This window comes from Apus apus, chromosome 1, assembly GCF_020740795.1.
Source record: "Apus apus isolate bApuApu2 chromosome 1, bApuApu2.pri.cur, whole genome shotgun sequence".
NCBI classification, from domain to species: Eukaryota; Metazoa; Chordata; class Aves; order Apodiformes; family Apodidae; genus Apus; species Apus apus.
Genome location: NC_067282.1, coordinates 20,295,443 through 20,320,020, shown reverse-complemented (window position 1 = coordinate 20,320,020; position 24,578 = coordinate 20,295,443). Strand labels below are relative to the sequence as shown.

The window sequence follows — 24,578 nt, the reverse complement described above, 5'->3', positions numbered from 1 at the left end:
CCCAGGCAGAGCCCCAGGCCGGGCCCAGGCCGGGCCCCGCGGGCGCCGCATCCCCCTGCAGCCGCCAGAGGGCGCCAGGAGGCGGTGAGCCCCGCCCCGGAAGTGTTTCTAGGTGACGGCGGGCCCGGCCGGGCCGGCAGCAGCAGCGGCCGCCATGGAGCACATCCGCACCACCAAGGTACCCCGCCCGGCTCCCCCTGCCCGGCCGGACGGGGCCGGGACGGGGGGCGGCTGGCGGGCAGGCGGGCAGGCAGACGGGCGAGCGGCGTTGCCGGTGCTGCGCCGATGGCTGTGGGGCGGGGAGGGCCTGTTTCTGCCCCGCCGCTGCCAGCCGCGGGTGTTGTGCCCCCTCCTTCCATCCTGCAGCTGCTGCCCTCCCGCCAGGGGCTGCGGGGCGGCCCGTGCCGCTCGGGGTGTCCCGGTGGGGCAGCGGGGGTGCCTGGCTCAGGGCTTCCCCCGGCGCTGCCGCTCCCGGAGGCTTCCCGGCGGGAATCCCTCCGAGCCGAGGGGCTGGAAGGGGCACAGGCTCGGTGGGTGCTGCCCCGGTGGGTGCTGCCCCGGTGGGGCCCTGTTAGAGTGAACCCACCGCCTCGGTAACAAGGGGAAGTCGCTAAAACCGCTGCGGGTGCTGCAGGGGCTGTGATGCGGGGTAGGGATCAGCCGGAGCAGCTGGGAGAGAAGCGCAGTTTGTTGTTGCACTCGGGGTGCGGTTCCACGCAGCTTTTTTCTGGCTTTGGAGGCAAATCAGTTGTGAAAACAACGCGCTTTTTTGGCCTTTTTTGTTTTGTTGTTTTAGGACTCTGGTGTGAGTTGCTGGGAACGCAAGCCACCCCTCTATGTGCCGCGTGTTAGGCTAGTAAAAGAAAAAATATCTAAGCTGTAGTTGACGTTTTTAGACTTTTCTGATTGTTTTTTTCTATTTCTAGTTTGTTTTTCCTCCACAATGAGGATGTAAAAAAAAAAAAAGTCTTTATTTTTGGAAAAAATAATTTTCCATAAGTTTTTCTGTCACAGCTTCTATAGAATTAAATTTCTAACAGGTTTTTGTTTTTTTTTTTTTCTCATTTTGCTTATCAGCCCCGACTGCAAGGGCTGGTGAAGACTGCCCCTCTTTGGAATTGTCAAGTGTTTAGTTCTCTAATCTGGCAGTTTGACTTTAAACTATATTTAAAGATGTGTGGAGAAAACGGGGGGTCTTATTTCATTTCCAAATAGTAGGTTTATAATCAATGATTATACAAAGGAACAGGCTTTTAATTTTTTGAGTAGTAGCTTATAAAAATTTAATATAAAATGTGTATAGCAAGTTTTATTTTTCATGTATATTTGCGTGTGTATTTATGAAGTGGCAGGAAGGTCTCTAATGAAGCTGTTAGTGATGCTTTAGTTTGCTGCTGGATGGAACAATCTTGCACCAAGCTGACAGGTTAGAGATAAGGTTTCTTTATCAGCCTATTTACTTATAAACCTGAAACTCCTTCTTTGGGAATTTAATATTCTATTTAATATCGTATTGTTACAGTCAGTAGCTATTCTCAAAATATAAACTAGACTAAAACTAAAAGTCTCTTGATGATCTGAGTAGCTGTTCAAGTTTCTAACCTGAAACTGAGACTAGAAAGGCTACAGGTCAGGAACTTCTTTACATCTGTGATTGGGTTTCAGCATGGTTTAGGATACCTGCTGGGGAAAATATACTTCACGTAGCAGTATAACTGAAGAGGGAAATGAGCTCCAAACACAACTGACAAGATACAAGACTTGCTACTTGAAGCTGTTCATAGAATTAATAATAATAATTTAAAAATTATCCATTCTAAAAATATCAATTTCCTGGTTAGAAATAGCGTTAGTTTTTGTTTATAACTGTGATGCTTGCTTAGCTTTTTGTAAGCAGTTGGTTCATTAATATTGAATATTCAGGTGGGTTAAAATTAATATATGCTAGATGGTGATAATGACAAGTATTACAGTTGCAGATACCAAGAATACTTAAGCATAGCCTGCACTGTGGAGCTTAAAAGTTCAGTGCATGAGTAGGTTCAAATTGCATCTCATTCCAGCTGCTCTGAGACCCATCTACTTTTTCTAATTTGATAGCACTTCACAAATTTTTCAGTTTGTTTTATTAAAGTAATAGTGAAATAAGCTTGAAATAGCAGTACAGTGTTGCAGAAATTAACTCCTGTGCAGGGAAAGTGTCATCCCTTGGAGAAGGTGATGAAATAGGTTTTATTTCTCCTCAGACTTCAGTTTGCTGGAAATACAGAAGTTAAAATTGCCTTAGAACTGTCAGCAACTGTCTCAATTTTCTGGGGAGGTGCAGTGCTGGGTACTTGAGCAATTGCTGCTGCAGAACTGCCCAAAATTAATTCTGCATTTTGGCTGTGCTACAGTGACTTGTGCTGTTCTGTGTCTGAGCAGTGAGGTACTGGTGCATGTAGCTTCCAATTTTTTTGCTTTCTCAACTGAAATCTAGGATCATAGTAGCACTGACTTCTAGTACCTCCATTCTGTTTTGTATATGCATTAAATTGCTCTTCTAACTTCAAACACTAAAATTAGGCCTTGCTAGATTGTAAGAAATACCTGAATTGAAAGGACATTTTTTTCATGCTTTATATGTGCTTTTAGCAGATAATTAAGTTTGTACCAACAGCTTGACATCAGTACAGTAGATATGGGCTCTCCTAGTCATCTCATCTGAATGCTGTTCCTGGTAGTGTGGAAGTTTTTGGAGTTCTGCCATGCATTTGATGGCAGCAGCAAGCCTCAAGTATAAGAGCTTTGACTTGGCGCTAATGAGGCAGTGCTGCCAAGAAAGAGGAATGTGGGGAGATAAGCCCCTTGCCATGCTCCTTTCCTGTTGCACACAAAGAATCATGTAATGTTTGCTTCAAATAAAGCAAACTGTGGAGCCTTTAAAGTTATGAGCAGTAGATAAAAGGTGGGCTATCTAGAAATCACTTGCTTTGAAATGTTTTTCCATAGGATTGTGATGACAGTGTTAATGTTATCCAACAGGAGAAATGTGCCCTTGCTGGACTCCAGCTTGAAATATCTGCTTTGAATGTCAGCCAAGTCCTTGAAATTCTAGGACATTGTTATAATTATTAGTATAATGCTTGCATTTCATTGGATTTTATTTTGAATATGAGGCAAGGTTATGATGATTGAGATTTTGAAAGTCAAGGATGATACAAAAGACAGTAGGGACTTAAATGCGAAGTCAGGAGGACATAATCTTTATGGCTTTGAGTCTGCAGGCAGCCAACAAAGCACATTGCTGAGATCAGCTGTTCATTCAGAGCTGGCATCTCACTAACAGGAAATTGTTAGTGTGTGTTTGCTTGTTTGCTCTACTTTGGGGAAGCAGTTTAAAAACTTACTAATTCATCGTTCTGAATTATTAAAAAAACCCTGACAACTCGATACCCTGGTCTCTCTTACTAGTAAATAACCGTATGTGGAGTAAGTATTCTGATGAGCCTAGCCTTGTGCCTTCATTATGCACTTTTGTACTGAAACAGAATATTTTCACTAGTCAGTCTTCTCAAAGCTTGTGTGACCACTAGTGCATTTTTAGTAGTTTGGCCTGAATGGCCTTATGTGTGCTGTGCTTTCTGCCATTTTCAAAATTGTTGCACAATCTGACAAAGCTTTTGTGCAGTTTGCATTCTGCATTCTGCAAAAAAAACAAAAAAAAAATTGTTCTCTTTTTTTCTTACAGGTAGAACAAGTGAAATTACTAGATAGGTTCAGCACAAGCAATAAGTCACTGACGGGAACTCTGTACCTTACAGCAACTCATCTGTTATTCATAGATTCAAGCCAGAGAGAAACATGGGTAAGGATAATGAATATTTGCAGCTCAAAAGCGTCAGTTCTTCAGATGCATTTATTCTTCCTGATCTGAGGTTGAATTTGTTTACTTAAATGTTCATCTAAGGCATAAATTATTCCCACATCTTCCTCGTTCATCTTATCATAATAAGTTAATGATTTGCAGGTTGAATTCTTGCATGACGCTTCTGCAGTTTAATCAGGTAACGCTGAGAATGTTCACTTCTCTTCAAGCTGCTGTAATTTCTTCTATAACCTTCACTTGTATTACTGGGTGAATGTGTGGGAGTTTTCTTTAAGCAACTGACTGGCACTGCAGTTCAGAGGCAGGGAGACTGCTACATAGTTTAAGCATCATGTTTAAAATTTCTGCATTAGCTTACCTTGTATTTAGATCCTTCCTAGATTAAATGAGGCACCAAAATCCAAATATCTCGGCTTTGGTGAAATACTGAAGATCCCATGCCTGCTTTTAGAGTGGTAGGCAGCTGTTGCTTTACAAGCATTCATCTCTGGAATTAAATAACTTAGAAGGGGCTGTAGCTTCTTGGTGACCACTACCAACATTGTATAATCAAAGTTAGCTAGCACAGAAACTCCCAATATTTTTTCTGCTCAGTGCCTTGGTGGCACATGTGGTCATCAAGTTCTAGCTTCCACTGTAGCCCAGCTGCTGCCTGACTGAGTTCAGTGCCTGAAGTCTGTTATTTTCCAGGATGAAATCCCATTTCCTTGTGTGTGGTTACCTTTTTTTGTAGGTTATTACCTGTGTATTTTTTTAGATTACCCTTAATCCTGTATCCTGGTTGTCTGACTGGATGCCTCAACAGTGCTTTCAATAAGTTACTTTTTGATTATTTGTTCTTTGATACAATATATAATTTTGAAAACAAAACTGTTATCCTTTAAAATAAAATGCGTTACTGGGGAAAATATGCTTCACATGCATTACTTTCATCTCCCTGTGCACTATGTTAAAAGGTTTCATTTTGGGGAAACTGAGCCTATACTCTGAATATTACATTTCTGTGATGATAAAGCAAGTATTAAATAGAATGATAATGTCTCCAAGATACAGTCTCTTGTAAATGCATATTTGGCAGCATAGTTTTCCTATGCCTGATTCTGATAAATTTTTAAGAGGAGATGATTGCTTCAGTGAGGTAATTGAAATACTATCAAGAACATCTTGCTCAGTTGAGGTAATGTATCTGTGGCTTTCTTCCCATGCTTGAATAGCTGTTACTTTCTCATGTATTTTCCTGAATTTTTTTCAGATTTGCCACACAGATACATCTATGAAGGGCTTTTGTATATTATTTACTGTGAAAATCTTCTGGTAAAGTTGTTGAGAGGCATTTAGCTGAAAGACTGTCATGTCTACATAACAATGGGTAATACAGGAGATTTTTTTTCTTACCTCCTGTTCATTCTGTAGACATGAAACACTGGAATTCTAAGATCTTCAACATCTTCTGTATCTTTCAGATTTTGAGTCATTTTCCCAAACTTGCTTATTTTGCCTGAAAATTCGGATGTTCCTGTAGATCCTAAAAAAAAACACCACAAAAACCCCCCAAAAACCTAACCAACCCCCCAAAAAAAAAACAAACCACAAAAAACCCCCTAACCACCCATATTTGGACCCTACCTATTTACCTGTGTGCTTGTCAGTTAGCAAAGTTACAGAAGAGGTCTGAACAACTGCAATGGAGTTTTACTTCTCACTTTTGCATTTAGGATATTTACTGTTACAAACATTAGATAATGTTTCAAAATATGAGGGAGAATGCATAAATTTAGACAAATTACAGTATCATGACCAAAACGCCATCTTGGATTTCTTCTTCTAATTTTCTTTCTTCTTAAACCTAAATTATTTACAAAATCCATATTTATCATTGCTTAATGTCTTATGCCTGCTCTTGCAAATAGGATGCTGTTCCCATTTTTCATTGGTGTGTTTACACTGAGTTCTTGTGTGCCACAGATACTACATCATCACATTGCTGCAGTGGAAAAACTTCCCTTGACCACCTCTGGCTGCCCCCTCGTCATCCAGTGCAAGAACTTCAGGATAGTTCACTTCGTTGTTCCCAGAGAAAGAGATTGTCATGACATATATAACTCTTTGCTTCAGCTGTCAAGAACAGGTAATACTTATAGCTGTAAAAGACTTTGCAGTGTATGCCTGTATTACAGGTTTGTGGTGGGGGACTGAAATCCATGGCTTTTATATTTTTTTTATAAATGTGCATTATATAGAAGTCTTTTAAATGGATTTGGTATGTGAAAGATCTGTAACGATGAAGTATTAATCTGCATACTAATTCAGAAGGCTTTGTAGGTCAGTGATTCACTAACAGAATATGGGATTCTGTCCTTCTTTGCATTTTTGGTGTTACCCTTGAAGTGGTGACTATAAATGTGTAGTTTATCTTAATTGGATTATCACAGATAGAATGCTACTAAGCAAATACTAACTTGTTACTGATTTCATGCAGTTTCAAAAATAAGGCTAAGTTCTGGTGCTAAAATAGCACTACCAATTCAGTTTTACAGCAGACTTCTGTCACCTGGTCTGGTCTTTTGCATTTTCTGCTTTGTTTAGAACAATGTAAAATGTTGTCATCTGTGATAAGTGAACAGTGTAATAGGAAAAACATTAAAATATTTTTGAAAGCTTTTTTGCTTTAAATGAAACTTTAAAATATTGCTTATAGAGCAAAAATTCTGTTCTTGCCTCTGATGATTTTGTTCTTTTAGCTTTTTTGAAGTCCTCTAACTCTGCCTTTTGTTTAATTTTGTCCTTCATTTTGTGACTTCAGTTTTGTCTTTGTGGCTTTAGAAATGTCCATGCTGAATTAGGTCAAGCACACACAAAGTTCTCATAACCAACCTTAATTAAATATCTACAATATTGTGCATTAACTGTATGATAGTTGCGAAATAAATATGTCAAGTGTGTCAAGTATCTGTGTAGCTTTGCTTATGAGAATCCTAAAGCCTGAAACTTCCTCTACAATTTGGGCAATTTCAAGACTTGTCTACTCTGCCACCTTTTTCCACTCAGACATTTTTGAGGACAAGTCGTTACATAGTCTCTTTCTTTGCCTTTTAGCAAAATATGAAGACCTGTATGCCTTTTCCTACAATCCAAAACAAAATGAATCTGAGCAAGTCAAAGGTTGGCAGCTTATTGATCTAGCAGAGGAATATAAGAGAATGGGAGTGCCAAATACTAACTGGCAGTTGTCTGATGCGAATCGTGATTATAAGGTAACTGTTGTAATGGAAATGTGGTTTGCTCTGCATCTGTTTCTGCTTTATCCTCTGGCTCCAGTCCTATAGAAAAGAGTGTAATACTGTGAAATCACTTGCTTTGCAGCATAAGTAAAAACTAACATGTGGAGAGAGCTAAGGCCTTAATCAATGTGCAACCTCACAGTTTTCTGACTGAAGTTTATTCAAAGGCCTTATGGAGAACACATGGATGCATGTGTTCTTTGGGATTGTTTCAAGAGTATACTTACCTGTTTGAAGCCCAGCCCCAACAATCCTGCTGTTCTGCAGCTTCGTTACCTCTCAACTGAGAAGGACTCTACATTAGCATTTGCAGTGTTGTATGTAGGAGACAGTGGCTGTGGTGGTGCAGCTGATTGCCAGGCTGAACTTAATCTTTCTTTGTAGTCTCCAAATATAAAAAACGAGGGAAATAATTTAAATATTTTATTTGAAGCATATTCTTAGCATTTCTACTGACGAGTTGAATTCTTGAGAGGTGAATGCTAGTATAGTAGTGATTTTCACCAGTGCTTGGTTGTATGTCATTGGGAGAAGTCAGCATGGATTCACCCAATGGAAATCATGCTTGACCAACCTGATTGCCTTCTGTGACATCATTACTGGCTGACTAGATGAGGATGTTACCTGCCTTGACTTCAGCAAGGCTTTTGATACTGTCTTCCTCATTAGGAAATTCAGGAAGAGTGGACTTGATGCATGGACAGTGAGGTGGATTGAGAGCTGGCTATGTGACAGTATCTCAGAGGGTGGTGATCAACAGATCAGGGTTGAGTTGGAGGCCAGTAACCAGTGGTGTCCCCCAGGGATCAATACTTGGCCTCGTCATGTTCATTGTGTTCATCAATGATCTGGATGAGGGGACAGAGGGTATCCTCAGCAAGTTTGCTGATGATACAAAACTGGGGGGGGGGTGACTGACACTCCAGAGGCCTGTGCTGCTATTCAGTGTGACCTGGACAGGCTGGAAAGTTGGGCAGAGAAGAAAACCCATAGATTTGATAAGAACCCCAAGCACCAATATAGGTTAGGTGTGGGTCTGCTGGAAAGTAGTTTGGAGGAGAAGGATCTTGGGAGTCCTGATAGACAGTAAATTATCCATGAGTCAGCAGTGTGCCCTTGCTGCCAAGAAGGTAAATGGAATCCTAGGTTGCATAAAGAAGAGTGTGGCCAGTGGGTGGAGGGAGATCATTCTTCCCCTCTACTCTGCCCTGGTGAGGCCACATCTGGAATACTGCATCCAGTTCTGGGCTCCCCAGTTCAAGAGAGACAGGGAACTACTAGAGAGAGTCCATCAGTGGGCAACAAAGATGACTGGGGGATTGGAGCATCTCCCTTATGAGGAAGGCTGAGGGAGCTGGGACTCTTTAGCCTGGAGGAGAGAAGGCTGAGAGGAGACCTTATCAATGAATACAATTATCTAAAGGGTGGGTGCAAGGAAGATGGAGACAGGTTCTTCTCAGTAGTTCCCAGTGTCAGAACAAGAGGCAATGGGTACAAGTTAGAACACAGAAAGTTCAATTTAAATATGAGGAAAAGCTTCTTTATGGTGAGGGTGACAGAGCACTGGAACAGGCTGCCCAGGGAGGTTGTGGAGTCTCCATCTCTGGAGATATTCAAGACCAGCCTGGATGCAGTCCTGAGTAATGTGCTCTAGGTTATCCTACTTCAGTGCAGGAGTTGGACTAGATGATCTCTAGAGGTCCTTTCCAACTGCAGCAATTCTGTGATTCTGTGTAACTTGGATATCAGTTTGTACTGCTTTTGTTCTTGGCTTGTCTCTTACTCTGAGCTATTTACATGTATGTAGAAAAACACATTAGCTGTATCCTTTCTATAATTTCACCTAATATCTCTCAAATTGGATTTGATAAAACTAGGATAGGCTTTTTTCCTTGTACATAAAATTATTTTTGTGTATCTGTGCCTTTCAGATTTGTGAAACCTATCCCAGAGAACTTTATGTTCCCAGAACTGCAAGCAAACCCATAATTGTTGGCAGCTCCAAGTTCAGAAGCAAAGGAAGATTCCCAGTGTTGTCGTATTATCATAAAAATAAAGAGGTATAGTGTGTCTTCCTCTTAATGCAAGTGTACTGAAAAGTATGTCTCAACACTTGGCAGAAGTTCAGGGTAGGGAAGGAGATGATACAGTGGCTTGAATGAGAATGGTGTAACTCATTATAACCTTAAATACAGCTGATGCTACTGGTGTCTAACAGGATGCTGAGTTAAGCTAAGCCAGTTTAAAAGACATCCTTCATTAATTGGTTGAATCTCTTAAAGCTTTCACAAACTGGTCTTAAGATAACTGAGGATAGCCTTTTGTCAAATGATCTTCCTTGGTATTACAATAATAAAATCTGTTAGGTCAAAATGAGCATTAAAAAAAAAAAAAGCCAGCAAAAGAATAGAAGTAGTTCTTTGAGGAGGATGAGAAATAAGGTTTTTCAGGGTTTGATAGAGAATAGTGTGAAGCAGCATTTGCCTGTCTCAGCTAGGGGGTATCCTTGGGAAGGGAGTAAAGGATTGTCACTTTGCTGAGCTGTATTTGTGAAGGATGAGTGTTAAGCTGCTAGATGCATTTGAAGAGAATTACTATTTAGAAGATGCACCTGGTACCTTCTGAAGTGCATAACTGAAAATTATATGATAAAAATTACATCAGATAATCATGTTGTAATTGAATTAATAAAATTACACTTGCAGTAGTAAAAACAACCATAATTTATTTCATACTAGGAAAGTAACTTGCTTTCCGAAAGTGTATTTTTTCCAGCCTATACTTTTTTTGGAATTTTTATACTTGGCCAAAGTCCATTATGTAAATTGGTACCTTGCCCATGTAGAAAAGCCTGAAAAAAACATTTTTATAAACCTTTAGATTTAAGTTTTAGGTACTGTCTTTGCAAGTCTGCAAGTGATTTGCTTAGAAAATTGGAAGACCAACTTTTTTTCAGCTTAGTGTTGTTATCTTCCGAACGAAACAATTTGTTTCAGCATCTTTTTAGAATTACGCAAAGCTTTTCAACTATAGAGATCACACAGGTGCTAACTTGTTGTTTTCTGTGGCAGGCTGCAATTTGCAGATGCAGTCAACCTCTCTCAGGATTCAGTGCGCGGTGCCTGGAAGACGAACACATGTTGCAAGCCATCAGTAAAGCAAATCCTTCAAATCGCTACATGTATGTCATGGACACCAGGCCAAAGGTCTGTACTTCAGGTTCTGCAGACTGGCCTCTCTTCCTGAGGGGACTTTTTGCAAGGGCTTGTAGTGAATGGACAAGGGGTAATAGATTAAAACTGGAAGAGGGGAGATTTAGGTTAGACATTAGGAAGAAATTCTTTAGTGTGAGTGTTGGGAGGCTCTGGAACAGGTTGCCCAGGGAATTTGTGGATGACCTCATCCCTGGAAGTGTTCAGGAAGAGGTTGTATTGGACTGTGAGCAACCTGGTCTAGTGGGAGGTGTCCCTGCCTATGCAGGGGTGTTGGAACTAGGTAATCCTTAAGATCTCTTCCAGCCCAAACCATTCTGTGATTAATGATGAAAAATTTTGAGTTAAATGTTAATCAAGGGCAAAAATGTTCTTTAAAGGTAAAGTTAAGCTTCTCAATTCAGGTATTTAAGTACTTGCTTTCTTAAGGTTGAACGCCTCTCAGGACTGAACTAGAATTTGCTAAGTATGCTAGTGAACTTCTGGGGAGATGCATTTAAAAATATACTTGAAACGTAGTTAATAAGTGAATAGTTGAGTGTGATCTAACTCATTGTAACTGTTTGAAATTAAATTCATTAAATGATGAGCTGTGTTGGGGTTTATTTTAGAATGGGAGGGAGAACAGTGTTCTTTGAAAATGTTCAGTGAGGACAGCTCCTGCTGTGTGTCTTAGCCTTAGCAGAAGGTTCATACAAGGCTGCTTCACACTATCACATCTCTCACACCTAAACACCTTGGAGAAAAAACCTCCAGGGGTAAAACAAACCTGAGACAAGGCAAAGCTAATTTCCTTATTTGGAGGACTCAAGGGGTCTCCAAGACAGCTCTCCTGCCCTGATTTTGACCGTAGGTTCCCAAGAGTCCCACCATCCCTGCTCCCTCAAGTTTTCCCTGCATGCTTGCCTACTCTCCAAGAAGTTTGAGCTCTGAGCAACGTGTGTAACCCCCATGTGCTCTTAAAGTAGTTCACTGATTGGACTTCAAGCAACCTGGTCTAGTGGGAGGTGTCCCTGCCCATGCAGGGGGGTTGGATCTAGATGACCTTTAAGGGCCCTTCCAACCCAAACCATCTTATGATTAGCCAGGGAGAGGTGGGCAATACTCCTTACACCATCCACATTTAAATTGGTATTCATTTCACTCAAATCTCTGAGCACAGGAACTGCAAAACAAAGATGTAAATTGAAAATCCTGTGCTGTACGATCTGCACTTTGAGCAGGGTTCAGCAGTAGGTCTGTCTGACAGACTGAAACTGAGCCAGCTGTGGGGTTTTTATTGTTGTAATTTTTACAACTGCAGCAATTTATTAGCTTCTTACCACCCAAATTGACATTTTTAGTATGCCTGGAAAGTGCAAGTATGGTTAAGTCTGGGTCTTTTTTCTTTTTTGGGTTAATTGCTTTGTGGTGTCTTTGCTCAGAAATGTTTGGAAATAAGTTAAAAATTGTTGGTGGGAATATGGAGAATAAGAAATTACTAAATTTAAATGCAACACTCAGATATGTCAGCTCTAAATACAGCTTTTTATGTACAGTTGTTGCTTTTTTCTTAGAGTTGAATGCTTTAAAGTTGATTTGCCACAAACTCTTAATTTATTAGAATCAGTTTATAGTATGTGCTCTTGTGTGGTGTTTGTTTTTTTTTTCCCCACTGTATTTCATTGAAATAGCATGTCTTTTGGTTTTTAATTTGAGATTTTTTTTTTCAACTACTGGTTTTCAGTATTTTTATTTTGCCTTTTTTTTAAGCTTAATGCCATGGCAAACAGAGCTGCTGGGAAGGGCTACGAGAATGAAGACAACTACTCTAACATTAGGTTCCAGTTTGTTGGCATTGAAAATATTCATGTAATGAGATCCAGCTTACAAAAACTTCTGGAAGGTATGTTCCAGCTTTACTATAATAGTGTATAGGAAAATAGAATAAATATCTTTCTGATGCCTTTAATAATAGCATACACAAACTGTATTGATATTTATGTATTTTGTTCTAGCTCTGTGTTTAGTACCACTTTGCTGTGCTCTGCTGTAATGAATTACCTTAAACCTTTACCTTTAAACTGTACACCTGGTGAACAAAGTTATTTTGAAGAAAATTAACTAAGAGTCACATTTGTCTTGGGTGAACCTTGATTACTGTGTCACTGGTTTGTGGGAAAATCTTCTGTGTTTTCCAAGTATACCTGCATGTATACACTCGTGTGTAATATAAATGCACAAAATAGTGTCTGTACCGTATGTACACTTTGATATACAGAACACTGATTCTTCAAGGAGCACTTAGTTCCACAAAATTCACAATAAGCTTATGGTTGGTACCAGACTTGAGCTCCTTGGCCTGGCAAGCCACTTCTGTGCTTGCAGGTACATCTTACAGTGTAGGGAGGGGGGCAGGGGAAAAGTTAACCGCTTCACCATATTGCTGCCTGCCACATGGTGATGAAAGTGGAGAGTGCAGAGAACTATTAAATAGTTCTGTTAATATTTTATTTACGTAAACAGCTGAATACAAGTTTGAGACGCTTTGTGGAGTATTAATACTGAAATTAGAGTACTGTAGTAGCAGTCAGGCTTCCACACCTGACAAATAATCCATATGTAAGTGTTTGCCTTGTAGAATTAGGCAAACATTTCCTGTCATGGAAGAGGCTTACACTTGTATGGAAGCCTATTTTGATGAAGACATTCTGGCTACACGGGTCAAAAAATCTTGCAGACTAGTGGTGTGGTTTTATTTTACTGTCACTGAGCCTGTATCTGCTGCTAGCCTATTCTTCAGGCACTCGTGGAATATCACTGAGCTTTGTTAACGTATGTTTTTCTGGCTATTCCTGTACATACTTTATTAAAAGGAAAGATGAGTAGAGTGAGCCTGAAATTTAGTTCTTAAGGTTGCGATAATCCCTCTTTATTTTGCTAATATCATCTTTTCTAGAACACTAGCTAATCAATCCTGACTTATTTTTTTAAGAGGCCTGCTACTGTGTGGTAATGTCTGATGCAGAATGTCTGTGTGCATCAAACAGTTAAACTTCACAGACATCATATTCCTTCTTTTTGACTTACTATCCTACCAACTCTACTTACCCAATATCTTTCTGTAGCTTTCATTGAAGATGGAATATGTTCTAGTTTTTCCTTGTGTGGATGATTGACTTACTTAAGCTTGATTGAAAGCAAATAATGAGTAATGTCTATAGTTGCTCTCCAGGTATGATTTTGGGGTAACTGAGCACAGTTGTTCTACCTCTGCTCAGTCTGGATGATTCACTAGAATTTTGCTGAATACCAGTCTAGAAGTAGAAGCATCATTAGGGGTTGGAAGGTCCTTTAAAACTTAAGGTATGCAGCAACTTGCTCTTCAGACCCCTATAGAAGTGTGCCATCAGTGGGGTGATCAGGAAGGAAATGCTATGAAAATGATTTCTAGCTTAAAGTGAGGAAAATGCCATTTAACTTCTGTGTACCAGCTTCCCCTAGACCTGTTGAGCTAAATGTTCTCAAATCAGGAATGTGATGCTGATATCCTTTTCTTTCAGAAGCCATTGTAACTGGGACTGTCCTCAGTTTATTTATAAAAAACAACTATTACTCATTCTTCAGCATGTGTCCTGCTCATTGACTCTCTGTCTTACCTTCCTGATTTTCTTCAGCATCTAATGATTCCATTTGCAAGCAGAATGTAAGACATAATCTTTCCCAGTCGTGTTTTTCTAATGGGACCACACCCCGTGAAGGGATTCATAGTCTATTCTTCATCTTGGATTCAGTTTTTTTAAAATGTCTTGCATGCAAAGAAACAAAACTTTTCAAAAACAGGGTTTTTTTGTGTGTACATGATGACTCTGCTCCCATGGTGGGCAGAGTGCCCATCTGTACAACACTTGTGAAAGAATCTCCCATAGAGTGGCTGGATATTAAAGTCCAGATTTTTTATATTAAAAAACATAGTATTACATGTCAGAGAAGACTGATTAGCAAAAAGGCTTTGTGTATGTCAAGAAACAGCATTTCTGCATGAAATATTTGAGGAAAAAGCTCAGTAATAGCCACTCTGCTGCACATATTTTGATGATGGAAGACTTAACAAATGGGTTTGTTTGTAGATAGGTTATGTGGAATGTGTGTATGGGGATGGGGTTTATTGTTCTTTTTAGTTGTTAAAAATAATCTCTGCCCCCAATCCACTGTGCTTCAGTCTGCTGGTTCTAGTCACCTCCTGAATTGCACCCAGAGGCATTGCTAGTAGTGTGTATTACGGACAATCAGGCAATGGAACATTGAGGTTTTGGGGCTCACATGCATCTATTTGATAGAATCCATATAGCCAAAACTATCTTGAATGATAGTTACTGTGAAGTAGCTAAACATTGGTGGTACCATAAATCATCCTTGACACTTTTAGGCACCATAAAGGACTGGAAATTTTCTTTTTATAGCATGTAAATGTCAAAAAAGTGCCAATGCAATTTCTTGATTTCATCACTAAGTAGTATGTCTTTTTAGAATTTACAGAAATAGAAAATAATTATTTGGGCTCAACATATGTGTTCTTATCTCTGTCTTGGTTTATAAAAATATAGAAATCTAGCTAGAAGGGGGAGATACCAGTGCTGAAATACTTCTACTAAGCTGAAAATTCTGATCAAAAAGCAGACTTTAACAGCACTACATGGGTGAAAACAAACTGAGGGCTGAAAGCCTGTTTATTTTGTAGCTGAAAGTTTGTACTTGCAGCATAGCACACTAAGGACAACATAAATTTTTTTTTCTTTCTCCATTGCAGGGTATAGATAGCTGCAGCAGCTTATGGATTTCTAACTCTTGGTTTCTTTCAGTCAGTGGCATGAAGGGTTTGTCTGTCAATGACTTTTTGTCTGGTTTGGAGAATTCAGGATGGTTGCGTCATATCAAAGCTGTGTTGGATGCCGCTGTCTTCCTAGTCAAGGTAACTGGTATGCTGCTGCTTTGGTTGATGGCAAGTTGACTTGCTATGGGGCAAAATTATACTTAATAATATGATGTGTAAAATTCTGCAGTTCACCTTTTGCAGAGTAGAGGCTGAGTGTACCCTGGTTCATCTGATACACTGTTTTAAGTATTACATGTTTCTTTGACTGGAAATCTTAAATATGCCAGCTAATGCTTTGGGATTTTTTTGTTGTTGTTTGCTTGCCTTCCTGGGAGATGAAGGGGTTCTTATGCCTCTTGGTTCTTTTAGGGGTTTACAAAAGGTGTGACTGGTTTGGAGGTGCATGGAGTAAACTGCTATTCAGTGTCCCCTGAAAAACAGAATTCCTGCAGCACTAATTGCAGAGAAGCCAAATTGTCTATGCTAACTTCATCTGGCAAGGGAATGGGACACTTTTATGAAGAATTCCAAGGAACAAGTGCCTTTGCCAGGCACCTGTGAGGACAAGGGCCTGACCTGTGGGGGGCTGGGTGAAGAAAATAACTAGTTTGTTGGTTTTTGTACTAGGTGAAATAAGGAGTTAACTTTAGGTAAAAATGAATTATTCCCCTCAAAAACATTTGCAATAACAGGAGTTGAATTTTTAGCTGAAGCTAATAAGCATTTCCTAGTCCTTAACTGTTGTATAGTATGATATTGAACAAGTAGGTATCTTTAATGGTCTGTTTGTGTTTATTTTTTAACCTGTTCGGTCTGTGATGTGTAATCTGCTTCTTTCTTCGTATGCATCACAAGGGACTTTTACAAGCTTGCCTTTATAAGGCATAGAAGAATAACTGGGAACCACTGTAGATGTTCTAGTTACCTTGTGCAAAGGTGGTAGTGTAGTTTCTTAAATTTATGAGCAAACTTTTATACTGCCATGGAGAGAAATTCCTAGCTTTCTGAAGGTTTCAAATCCTTTTGTCATAATAAACATTTTTCTGGCTTTTTTAAATAAAATGGTCTATGCTGTGAATTTGGGATAAATGTATTGTACTTATTTACTCATTTTTTATTTCAGTGTAGAATAGAACATTGACTACAAAGCAACTTTGTTTTGCAGGCAATAGCAGTTGAGAGCGCAAGCGTATTAGTGCACTGCTCAGATGGCTGGGATAGGACTTCCCAAGTTTGTTCTCTTGGAGCTCTCTTACTGGATTCCTATTACAGGACAATCAAAGGATTCATGGTAAGCTGGCTGTTGCGTTGCTGTATTATTCTTTACTAAACAAAGGATGTAAATTGTGAAAGTGAGCAGTGTTAATATACTAAGGTTTAATTTTTGGAGTTACAAATGTAAGATTTGCATTCTACTGATATCTTTCTTATAGAACTACTTTTCTGCTGGGAAGAGCCATTTATTTAAAATATAAAAACTGAAATACCAATAATAAGGCTGCTTTAGGCACCCTATAGAAATGTTGCAATGATTGTCTTTGCATCCAAAAAAGCCCCTTGCCTATGAAATACAAAGATTCCAAAGTGCTTCTGTGAGATGGTAGGTGTACAAAATTAGAGCATCTCTGTGCTTTTATCACTTGTCCCAATGTCAACATTATTAAAATTTAAAAATTATGACTCCCTCAGTGATGCAGACCTGAAGGTATTCAGGCAATCTGAGTCTCTTCATCTTCCTGTAGAGAGCAAGAGGAATTTTGATATGATTATTCCAAATTTTAGGGGAGGAAAATCAACAGTGTTCTACAGTGGTGATACAGGGTGTTATGGGACCTCCTGAAAGACAGTACATAAAACTAGTTCCATGTATTGGTTAGAACTAACTGCCACAAATATTACAAGCAACAAAAGTGAAGTTGAGAAGGATTTAGAAGACAATGCATTTCTTATGAGTAGTGAAAATGTGTGTAATCTTTAGGGAAGTGATAAAACAAGCCAGTGATAACACTAACAAGCTTGTTTCTTATAAAATGTTACAAAGATTACATCATGTGGTTTCTATGTAAGCTATGATAGCAGGAATGCAATAGTGAAGTTTTCCCTGCACTTTGCAATTCTTTGCAAGTTGGTAGGTTATCCTGCTGTGATGTCATAAAAGATTAGTATGCTTAAAAGCAGGCCTGGCTTGACAGCAGTTACCTGATTTTAAACCTGAAAAATTTTTTACTGGTTTTGGAATTGTACTTTGAAAATATCTTGTGAAAGACTTTAAAGAAAATTAACTAAAATGTGACAAATAGTTGCTCCTACTATAGTTTCTTATACTCAAAATTAAAATGCAATATTTAGTTAATACTATTGAGAGAAGATTAAGTAACATTATACATGAGATTTGTTTTTTTTTTTACTCTCTAGGTCTTGATAGAGAAAGACTGGATCTCTTTTGGGCACAAATTCTCTGACAGGTAGTTCACTCTTCCAGTACAGTAAAATGTATATAGTGAACTGAACTGAACTGAACTGAAATGTATATAGTGAACTGAAGTATTCCTAAAACCAAAAGTGGATGTTAAACTACTGCAATGTTGCTAGAAATATTGCAATGCATAAGCTATTTTCAGTAGATGGTGCACTTTGTGTATTGCTATTTATTCAAATACCTATTGGATAGTTTATATTATAAAACTAAATTTCTAGTGCTGCTGGTTCCTCATTCTTAGATGTCAGTGATTTCAGCTAGGTCTGCATGTATGCATGGGTGGTGCAGAACCCATCTAAAGCTACGTCCCAACTATCTAGGCAATATGAAGCACTTAGTTTTGATATCCTTAAAAATGAGTTTCTATTTGTTTACTTTTCATGATGAAGTCATGCCTACCTTTAGAAGTCCTGTATTGTAGGAGTTCTGTTTTTTGCTTTGTTCTGCCTGCCATCAGCTATGCCAATAGTCTTGCCTGCTATTTCCTGCTTATTCGTGATCTTTTAGCTAGTATAGTCCAAATGTTGACCATGGAGGTAACAGACACAAAGGAACCTAATTGTCTTATATTGCTTTTCAATACTGAATACAGATGTATGATTACTTACAAGTCAGAAAAACAGGTTAAATATAGACTTATTTCTATTCAAAACTTACCCTAGTTCTCAAAGTCAGGTGCTTAATCTCCAGACAACAGCTAGTGTCAAATTAATGTGCTGTAATTTAAAAGCAAGTGCAACTAAGACTTTTTTGATTTTTAACTTAAACCAATTTCCGTCTGTTTCTGGAATCTTTTTCAGGTGTGGCCAGTTGGATGGTGATCCTAAAGAGATCTCACCAGTGTTCACGCAGTTTTTAGAAAGTGTATGGAATCTGACTGAGCAGTTTCCACAAGCCTTTGAGTACAATGAAGCTTTCCTCCTTCAGATTCATGAACATGTCCATTCATGCCAGTTTGGTAACTTCCTTGGAAACTGCCAAAAAGAGAGAGAAGAGCTGAAGTAAGCAAACGTATTGTAATGTGTATTTTGTTTATTGTGGCAGTCTAAGAACTCCTGTGAATTTTCTTAATTTTAGGCTCTGAATAGAAATAGAGACAGAATTGGTAGTACTGAAAATGATGTTGAACTGCATAAGGGAGCAGCACTGCTTGTCATGCTTCTGCACACTGAAGAAAGTCTTTCTAATTCTGGGAGAAAATCCCATGCTAATTTTTAATAGGGAAAGTTAAGGCTTCTTTCTCCTCTCTTTTTTCTGACAATAGGTAAGCTTAAGTTTGGAATTACCACTTCATCCCCCTCAGACTGTTCTTGAGTAACCTTAAAACTCTTTCCTGCTCAAGACCAATTACTGTCAGTTAAAAATATTAATAGGGTATCTCCTAATGCTTTCGGTTGGAAAACTTTACAAAAGTTTTCATCAGTTCTTCTTTGTCTCAAACTGTATTTTAAAAGTGTTTATTACAATTAGGCAAAATCTGCACAGCATAAGCAGTAGTACTTCCAAAACTGACAGTTCTATCCAACATTAGCATGCTTTTAATTAAAGATTTGTAAGTGTTTCTGGTAACTTTTTAAAACTTAAGATCAACTTATTATGTTGAGTTGAACAGCTTCTGTTTCTCACTTGCAGTCAGTGTCTTGACCTTGATCTCTTCTTGCTTTAAGATTAAAAGAGAAGACGTATTCCTTGTGGTCATTCCTTCTGGATGAACAAAAGAAATATCAGAATCCTCTGTATAATCCAGACTTTTCTCCGGAACTAACTCTTTTGGAGCCTAATACAGTGTCATTCAATTTTAAGTAAGTTTAAATTATATACACTAGCTCTTATTCAATTTTGTCTTTGTCCTACATAGGATTTTGTCTTTATCCTACATCTGCTTCATGCAGGTTTTGGAGAAATATGTACCATCAGTTTGATCGAAGTATGCATCCCAGGCAGTCTGTGCTCAATCTCATCATGAACATGAGTGAACAAAATAAACAACTGGAGGAAGACATTAGAGAACTGGAAGCTGTAAGTGTTACAAGATAGATGTGTGTAATGTCTGTAATGATGCTGCTAGCTTTCACCTGAGTGTCACTACTGTATGGCCTTGCACTTTATGTAATGTTGACTTTGACTTTCACTGTATGCTTCTGTGCTGAATGCTGGACTATGCAGCCAATGTTTTGCTCTTATGCATGATTTATTTTACTCTACTGATGAATTGTATCATATAAAAGTGCTTCTACAGTCAAAGCATTATTGAAGATGGTTTAATGTAGGTTAAATTTATGTGACATACCTTACATAGCAAGGTACTCATCAGAGCTACACCTATGTTGCTAAATCAAGGAGTCTGAAAATATTTTATTTCCATTATAGCTACTAGAATGGAAGCAGTAAGTATTTTCCTTCTTTTAACTTTGTATGCAGGTGCATACTGTTGTAATTTACCATAATTATGGAGCATATACATTGTAATCCTTATGTGAAAACAGGGCCAAATCCAGAGACCAGTTTTCTATAAATGAGCTTTACTAGGTGCTACAGGAAACAGCCAGAAAGACTGAACAGGGTATCTCACTTTATTATAGTGTGGCTTGATCAGTGGCTTTTTGTTGGTGCTTCTTTATAGTTGCTTGAGGTGATGAAACTTAAGAATAATGTATTTTAAGAAATGCAAAAGTTTTCCAGTTACCGGTTTTACTTCTATATGTGGCTAGAAATGGTTAAGACAAGTCCTGTATGTTCTGTTAGGGAGGAAGGGGGGGGAGGCACAGGTTTTCTAGAAGGAAATACTTACTAAACTGATTCTACTATCATGTGATGAATACGGGTCACTTAATCTTAAACTGTTTCAAGTCTCAATTGTATATTACAAATTTTATACAACTGAAGCAGTAAGGTGAAAAATCAAGTTGAAGCAAGCTGAAGAATAAGCAAGATGTAAAGTGAAGTCTCAGTTTTTAGTTTTCTGGAACTTTGTTCTGAGGTGTTAAATTCACCTGAGCCCGTTAACACCCGAGCACTTGAGTGATGGAGAGATGTAGTGGCTTGTAATTTTGATGTAGACTTTCATATTGCTGTTTCCATCTTCAAAAAAGTTGGTGTCAGAAGACACCAAAGTCTCCTGGCCTCTGTCTCCAGCACAAATACATTAACAAAAAAAATATAATCAGTCCTGTTAACTAGTTCAAGCTCTCAGTTACTGGGTGAGATTGTTTGAATTTTAACAAAACAAACACTTAATCCAAATCTTCCCTCTTCTCTTGCTCAGTGCTTGCAGGATAAGTTCTTTCTATTAGTCTTTCTTTCCAGTTGACATATTTTAGCATATTCTTCCTGCATTTGAACAAACTGTATTGATGTTTTTCAGATATAAAGGAAAAGTCTTTTAGAAGGTTTTTAGGAAGGACATAAGGGCTTAGGTATAAAACTGCTTTTTAAGAGACTTGTGGTCTCCTGCAAGCTCCCTGTTTGCTAATAGTACTGAAGTCTGTCTCCCTCTGCCCATACTCTAGAAAGTATTCCCATGATGGTTGCAACCAAACAAGGGGCAAGCCTGGAAGAACCTCTCTTGTACAGCCATTGACAGGCAACTCTTCTGCTCAGCTGCAGATTTTAAGCATGTAGTGCTCGTAACATCTGCTGTAAACTGGGGGTGTGTGTGAGAATATTGTCTTATCCAGTGGCCTAAATACCCTAGGTTAAGTATGTAACAGTTTTATTGTTTGTAATAGAAGATTCTGCAGATGTTGAGGTGGCCAGTGGAAGAGCAGGATTCACTTCCTTTCAAAGCAGAATATTACCAGTAAACCAATGATGCTTACTGTTAGTAACTGTTGTGTATTTCAGAAAATAAAGCAGAGAAACGGGCAGTCAGATGCAGTGCTTGTGAAGGAACATCAGCAGTCTGCACATCCTGCTCCCACGGCACTGAAGACCCCTCCTTGCTTCAAGAAGGAGCAGCCACTGCTCCCTGTGAGTGATGCTGTGAGAACTATAGAGGGCAGCAACACAGCGGACAATCGCTACAGTGAATTCGTGGAAGAGTTCTCGAAAGCTGAGCCTGCTGTTGTCAGCTTGGAGTTTGGAGTGGCCAGGATGACCTGCTAAATTTCGGCGCTGTGGTCCTCTTCTAGACTGATTAAATCAAGTGATGGGTTATTTTGAGGATGGGTCTGTGCTGCATGACCAAAATATGATTTGTATATCAGCAAGTTTTGTTAACATACACTAGGACAGCATGCTAGTTGTCAGGTGTTTGCTGTTTTTCTAAGGAAAACAAAAGTGTTAGTTGTCTTTTAAAAGAAACAGGGGCATTTGGTAAGTAGTGACTAAAAATCAAGGAATGGTATGTCTTTGGACTGAGGTCAGTTTGCACTAAATTGATTAAAATAGTAATATTACTTTATTCAGTATAGGAAAACACAAGTGGTCTTTCATGAATTGATTTTATTTGGGAAAGAAAACTTGAACTATTTTAGGAACTCAAGCTACATGTATATATTATATGAATATGTATACCCTTGTTTAATGTCTCACACTACTAACTTTCAGTGTATTAAGTGCCATGGAAAAGTGCGATATAGTTAAAATCATAATAGTTGGCCTTAAACCTGTCAGATCAATGATATTGTTGTTCTTCACTCCTGCAGTCTGCCTGGCTCTGTTTACATTGCTTTTGCTCAAATTCTTATTTCCTTAAGACAGGACTGAATATAAGGAATGAATCATGCCTAAGCTGGCAGACTTTCTGCAAATAGCTATATGAATGTTAACTTATCCCTGAAGCCTGTTCTTCCATTTTTCCTCTGTTGTTTAAAAAAAAGGCCTGATTTTCCTTTATGGCAGCTCAGTAGACTGAGGATTATTGAAGCTACAGGTTGTCTGACCTTAAATATTTTGATTTGTGGCAAGCTATTGAAGTCTAGAGTAAGAAGAGTAAAAACCATGTCATGTAAGGAAACAAAACTTAGCCAGTAACTGAATAGTGAGGTTCCTTCAGATTTGTTTATGTGCTCAATAGTTGTTCCAGTTGCAAGAATGGAAGCAGAAATTTTGCAAGTGTAGTCTACTGACACTGTTGCTATGGTAAAAAAGAAAAGTCATTCATGTGTCTGAAGCTCATGAGAAGCTGAGTGCCTCCTAAATCTTGCATTAGAAGAAAATTGTAGTCACTAGTGGGATCCCCTTCTCATTTTGTAAAAGCTTGTCCAGCCTGTGTGTATTTTACGTATGGAGATTTTTATGTAATTGGAGGGAGGGCAAAAACTTCTAGCAAGATGCAGTAGACATCATGGGACATAAGGAAAAAAAAAGAGGAAAGTTAAGTTAGCCTAATTGTCTATCTGTAACCTTGTAGTAAGGGAAAAGGTTTTTGCTGAAGATTGTCTCAATGGATTTTCTGAGCAGGTAACATAATAGGGAAGAAAAGTGCTGGTGCCCAGTTCTTAGAAGTATTAGTATCTTTAGTTATGAGCTTAGATTAATGCTACTGACTTTTTATCTCTGGATATAAATATTTTTTGGTTACAAGTGAAAATGAGTTTACTCTTATTCTAATCCCTTTTGTTAAAGTTACTGGTGTGCCACACACAATTTGACATAATTGGCAGCATTTCCCTGTGCACCATATCGGATCCAGGACTCTTACAAGGCCAGTACAGGTCATGATCATGTTGCACTTGTGAAGCTGTCTGGTAGAAATTAACTATGGCTCCTGTGTTTGAGTAATAATTCACCCATTTCACTAATTTGTTTCTTAAAAGCCTATAGCTGTAAATAAAGCTTTGTAAGTATTTTTATTCCTGAAGATAAAATCAGTGTCATCTTTAAAGTACATTATCCAGTCATTTAAACACGTTCAGAATTTCTCCAGTACAATAGTTTCACATTTGCACAGTGGTGCCTTACAGGGTTGCAGCAAGAGAGGTTTTTTGTGCCTTGTTATTTATTGTCTACCTTTTCCCCTCACCATCTGTATCAACTTGGTTCTGTGGTTTTCCTTTGCAAAAACATCTTGTATATTAAGATTGTATTGTATCACAGTAGTGAAACAAATTTATTGCTGATAATATTGGTAAGTTATCCATTTGTATTTGTTTGTTTTAATATTTAGCTGCTCTGGTGTGCCATGTACACTCTTCTTATTTATTGTTTAGAGTTTATAGACTCAAAATATTATATTAAGCTTTTCTGCAAATATTGTTGTATGTTGTTTTTACTTTAACAACCTTCTGAGTGCCCCTGCATACAAGGCTTTTGAAGAGAAGATCTGTTCCCTTTCAGTACTGTTAAAATGAGTTTATTTCACTCTCAGGCCCTTTTTGCTGGTAGAGTTAATTCCTTAGTGGAAGGAATGTGGGATGCCTTTTTATGTTAGATCAAGGTAGGTGTGTTAGTTCTACTTCTAAAATGCCAGATCTGAAGTAAATATTTTACTCCAGCTAATATGTGAATAGAGTTTTATAAGACTGTTTTGTAGCGCAGCCGTCTTACAAAGTCCAGATAACTCTGCCAACTCAGCCCCCAGGGTCACCAGTGAGGAAAGTTCCTGCAGAGAGGCAGCTGTCTCTTCTCATTTGCTGTTCAGGCTTAAGTCAAAACTACCTGAAGCACATGGGTCCTGTGGTGAAGTAAATAGATGGTAGCAAAGTGAGCTCCTACAGAAAGCTTGGCAAGATGGTCAGGACTTGGCACAGTGGGGCTGTTCTGTGCCCTTCAAAAAGCGTTTTAAAAACATCGAGCAAGTTCACTAAAAATCTGTGGCAGAGGCCTTCTGGGAGCAGAAAGAGGTTTAATTCTTATTTCAGTGGATGAGCTTTTCTTCATCATGAAGAAAGAAAAGATGCTGCTCCAAGAGCAGTTAAAATACTGAAGGGTGTCCAGAATG

General features: G+C 38.7%; 1 protein-coding gene across 2 annotated transcripts; it reads left to right on the top strand.

The window, feature by feature from the left end:
* Positions 1 to 102: 102 nt before the first annotated feature.
* MTMR6 (myotubularin related protein 6) lies at positions 103 to 23,888 on the top strand. 2 transcript variants are annotated; one of them, XM_051628851.1, is made up of 14 exons: positions 103 to 178; positions 3,731 to 3,847; positions 5,834 to 5,996; positions 6,965 to 7,122; positions 9,081 to 9,209; positions 10,221 to 10,355; positions 12,114 to 12,246; positions 15,203 to 15,312; positions 16,382 to 16,507; positions 17,632 to 17,681; positions 18,496 to 18,696; positions 19,363 to 19,497; positions 19,588 to 19,714; positions 21,539 to 23,888. In XM_051628851.1, exons 1-14 carry the CDS (start codon positions 155 to 157, stop codon positions 21,797 to 21,799), a joined length of 1,869 nt encoding a protein of 622 aa, XP_051484811.1. In that variant the 5' UTR covers positions 103 to 154; the 3' UTR covers positions 21,800 to 23,888. The 2 variants fall into 2 exon arrangements, with proteins under 2 accessions (XP_051484811.1, XP_051484822.1); XM_051628862.1 differs by lacking the exon at positions 21,539 to 23,888 and adding an exon at positions 20,066 to 21,520.
* Positions 23,889 to 24,578: the final 690 nt, after the last annotated feature.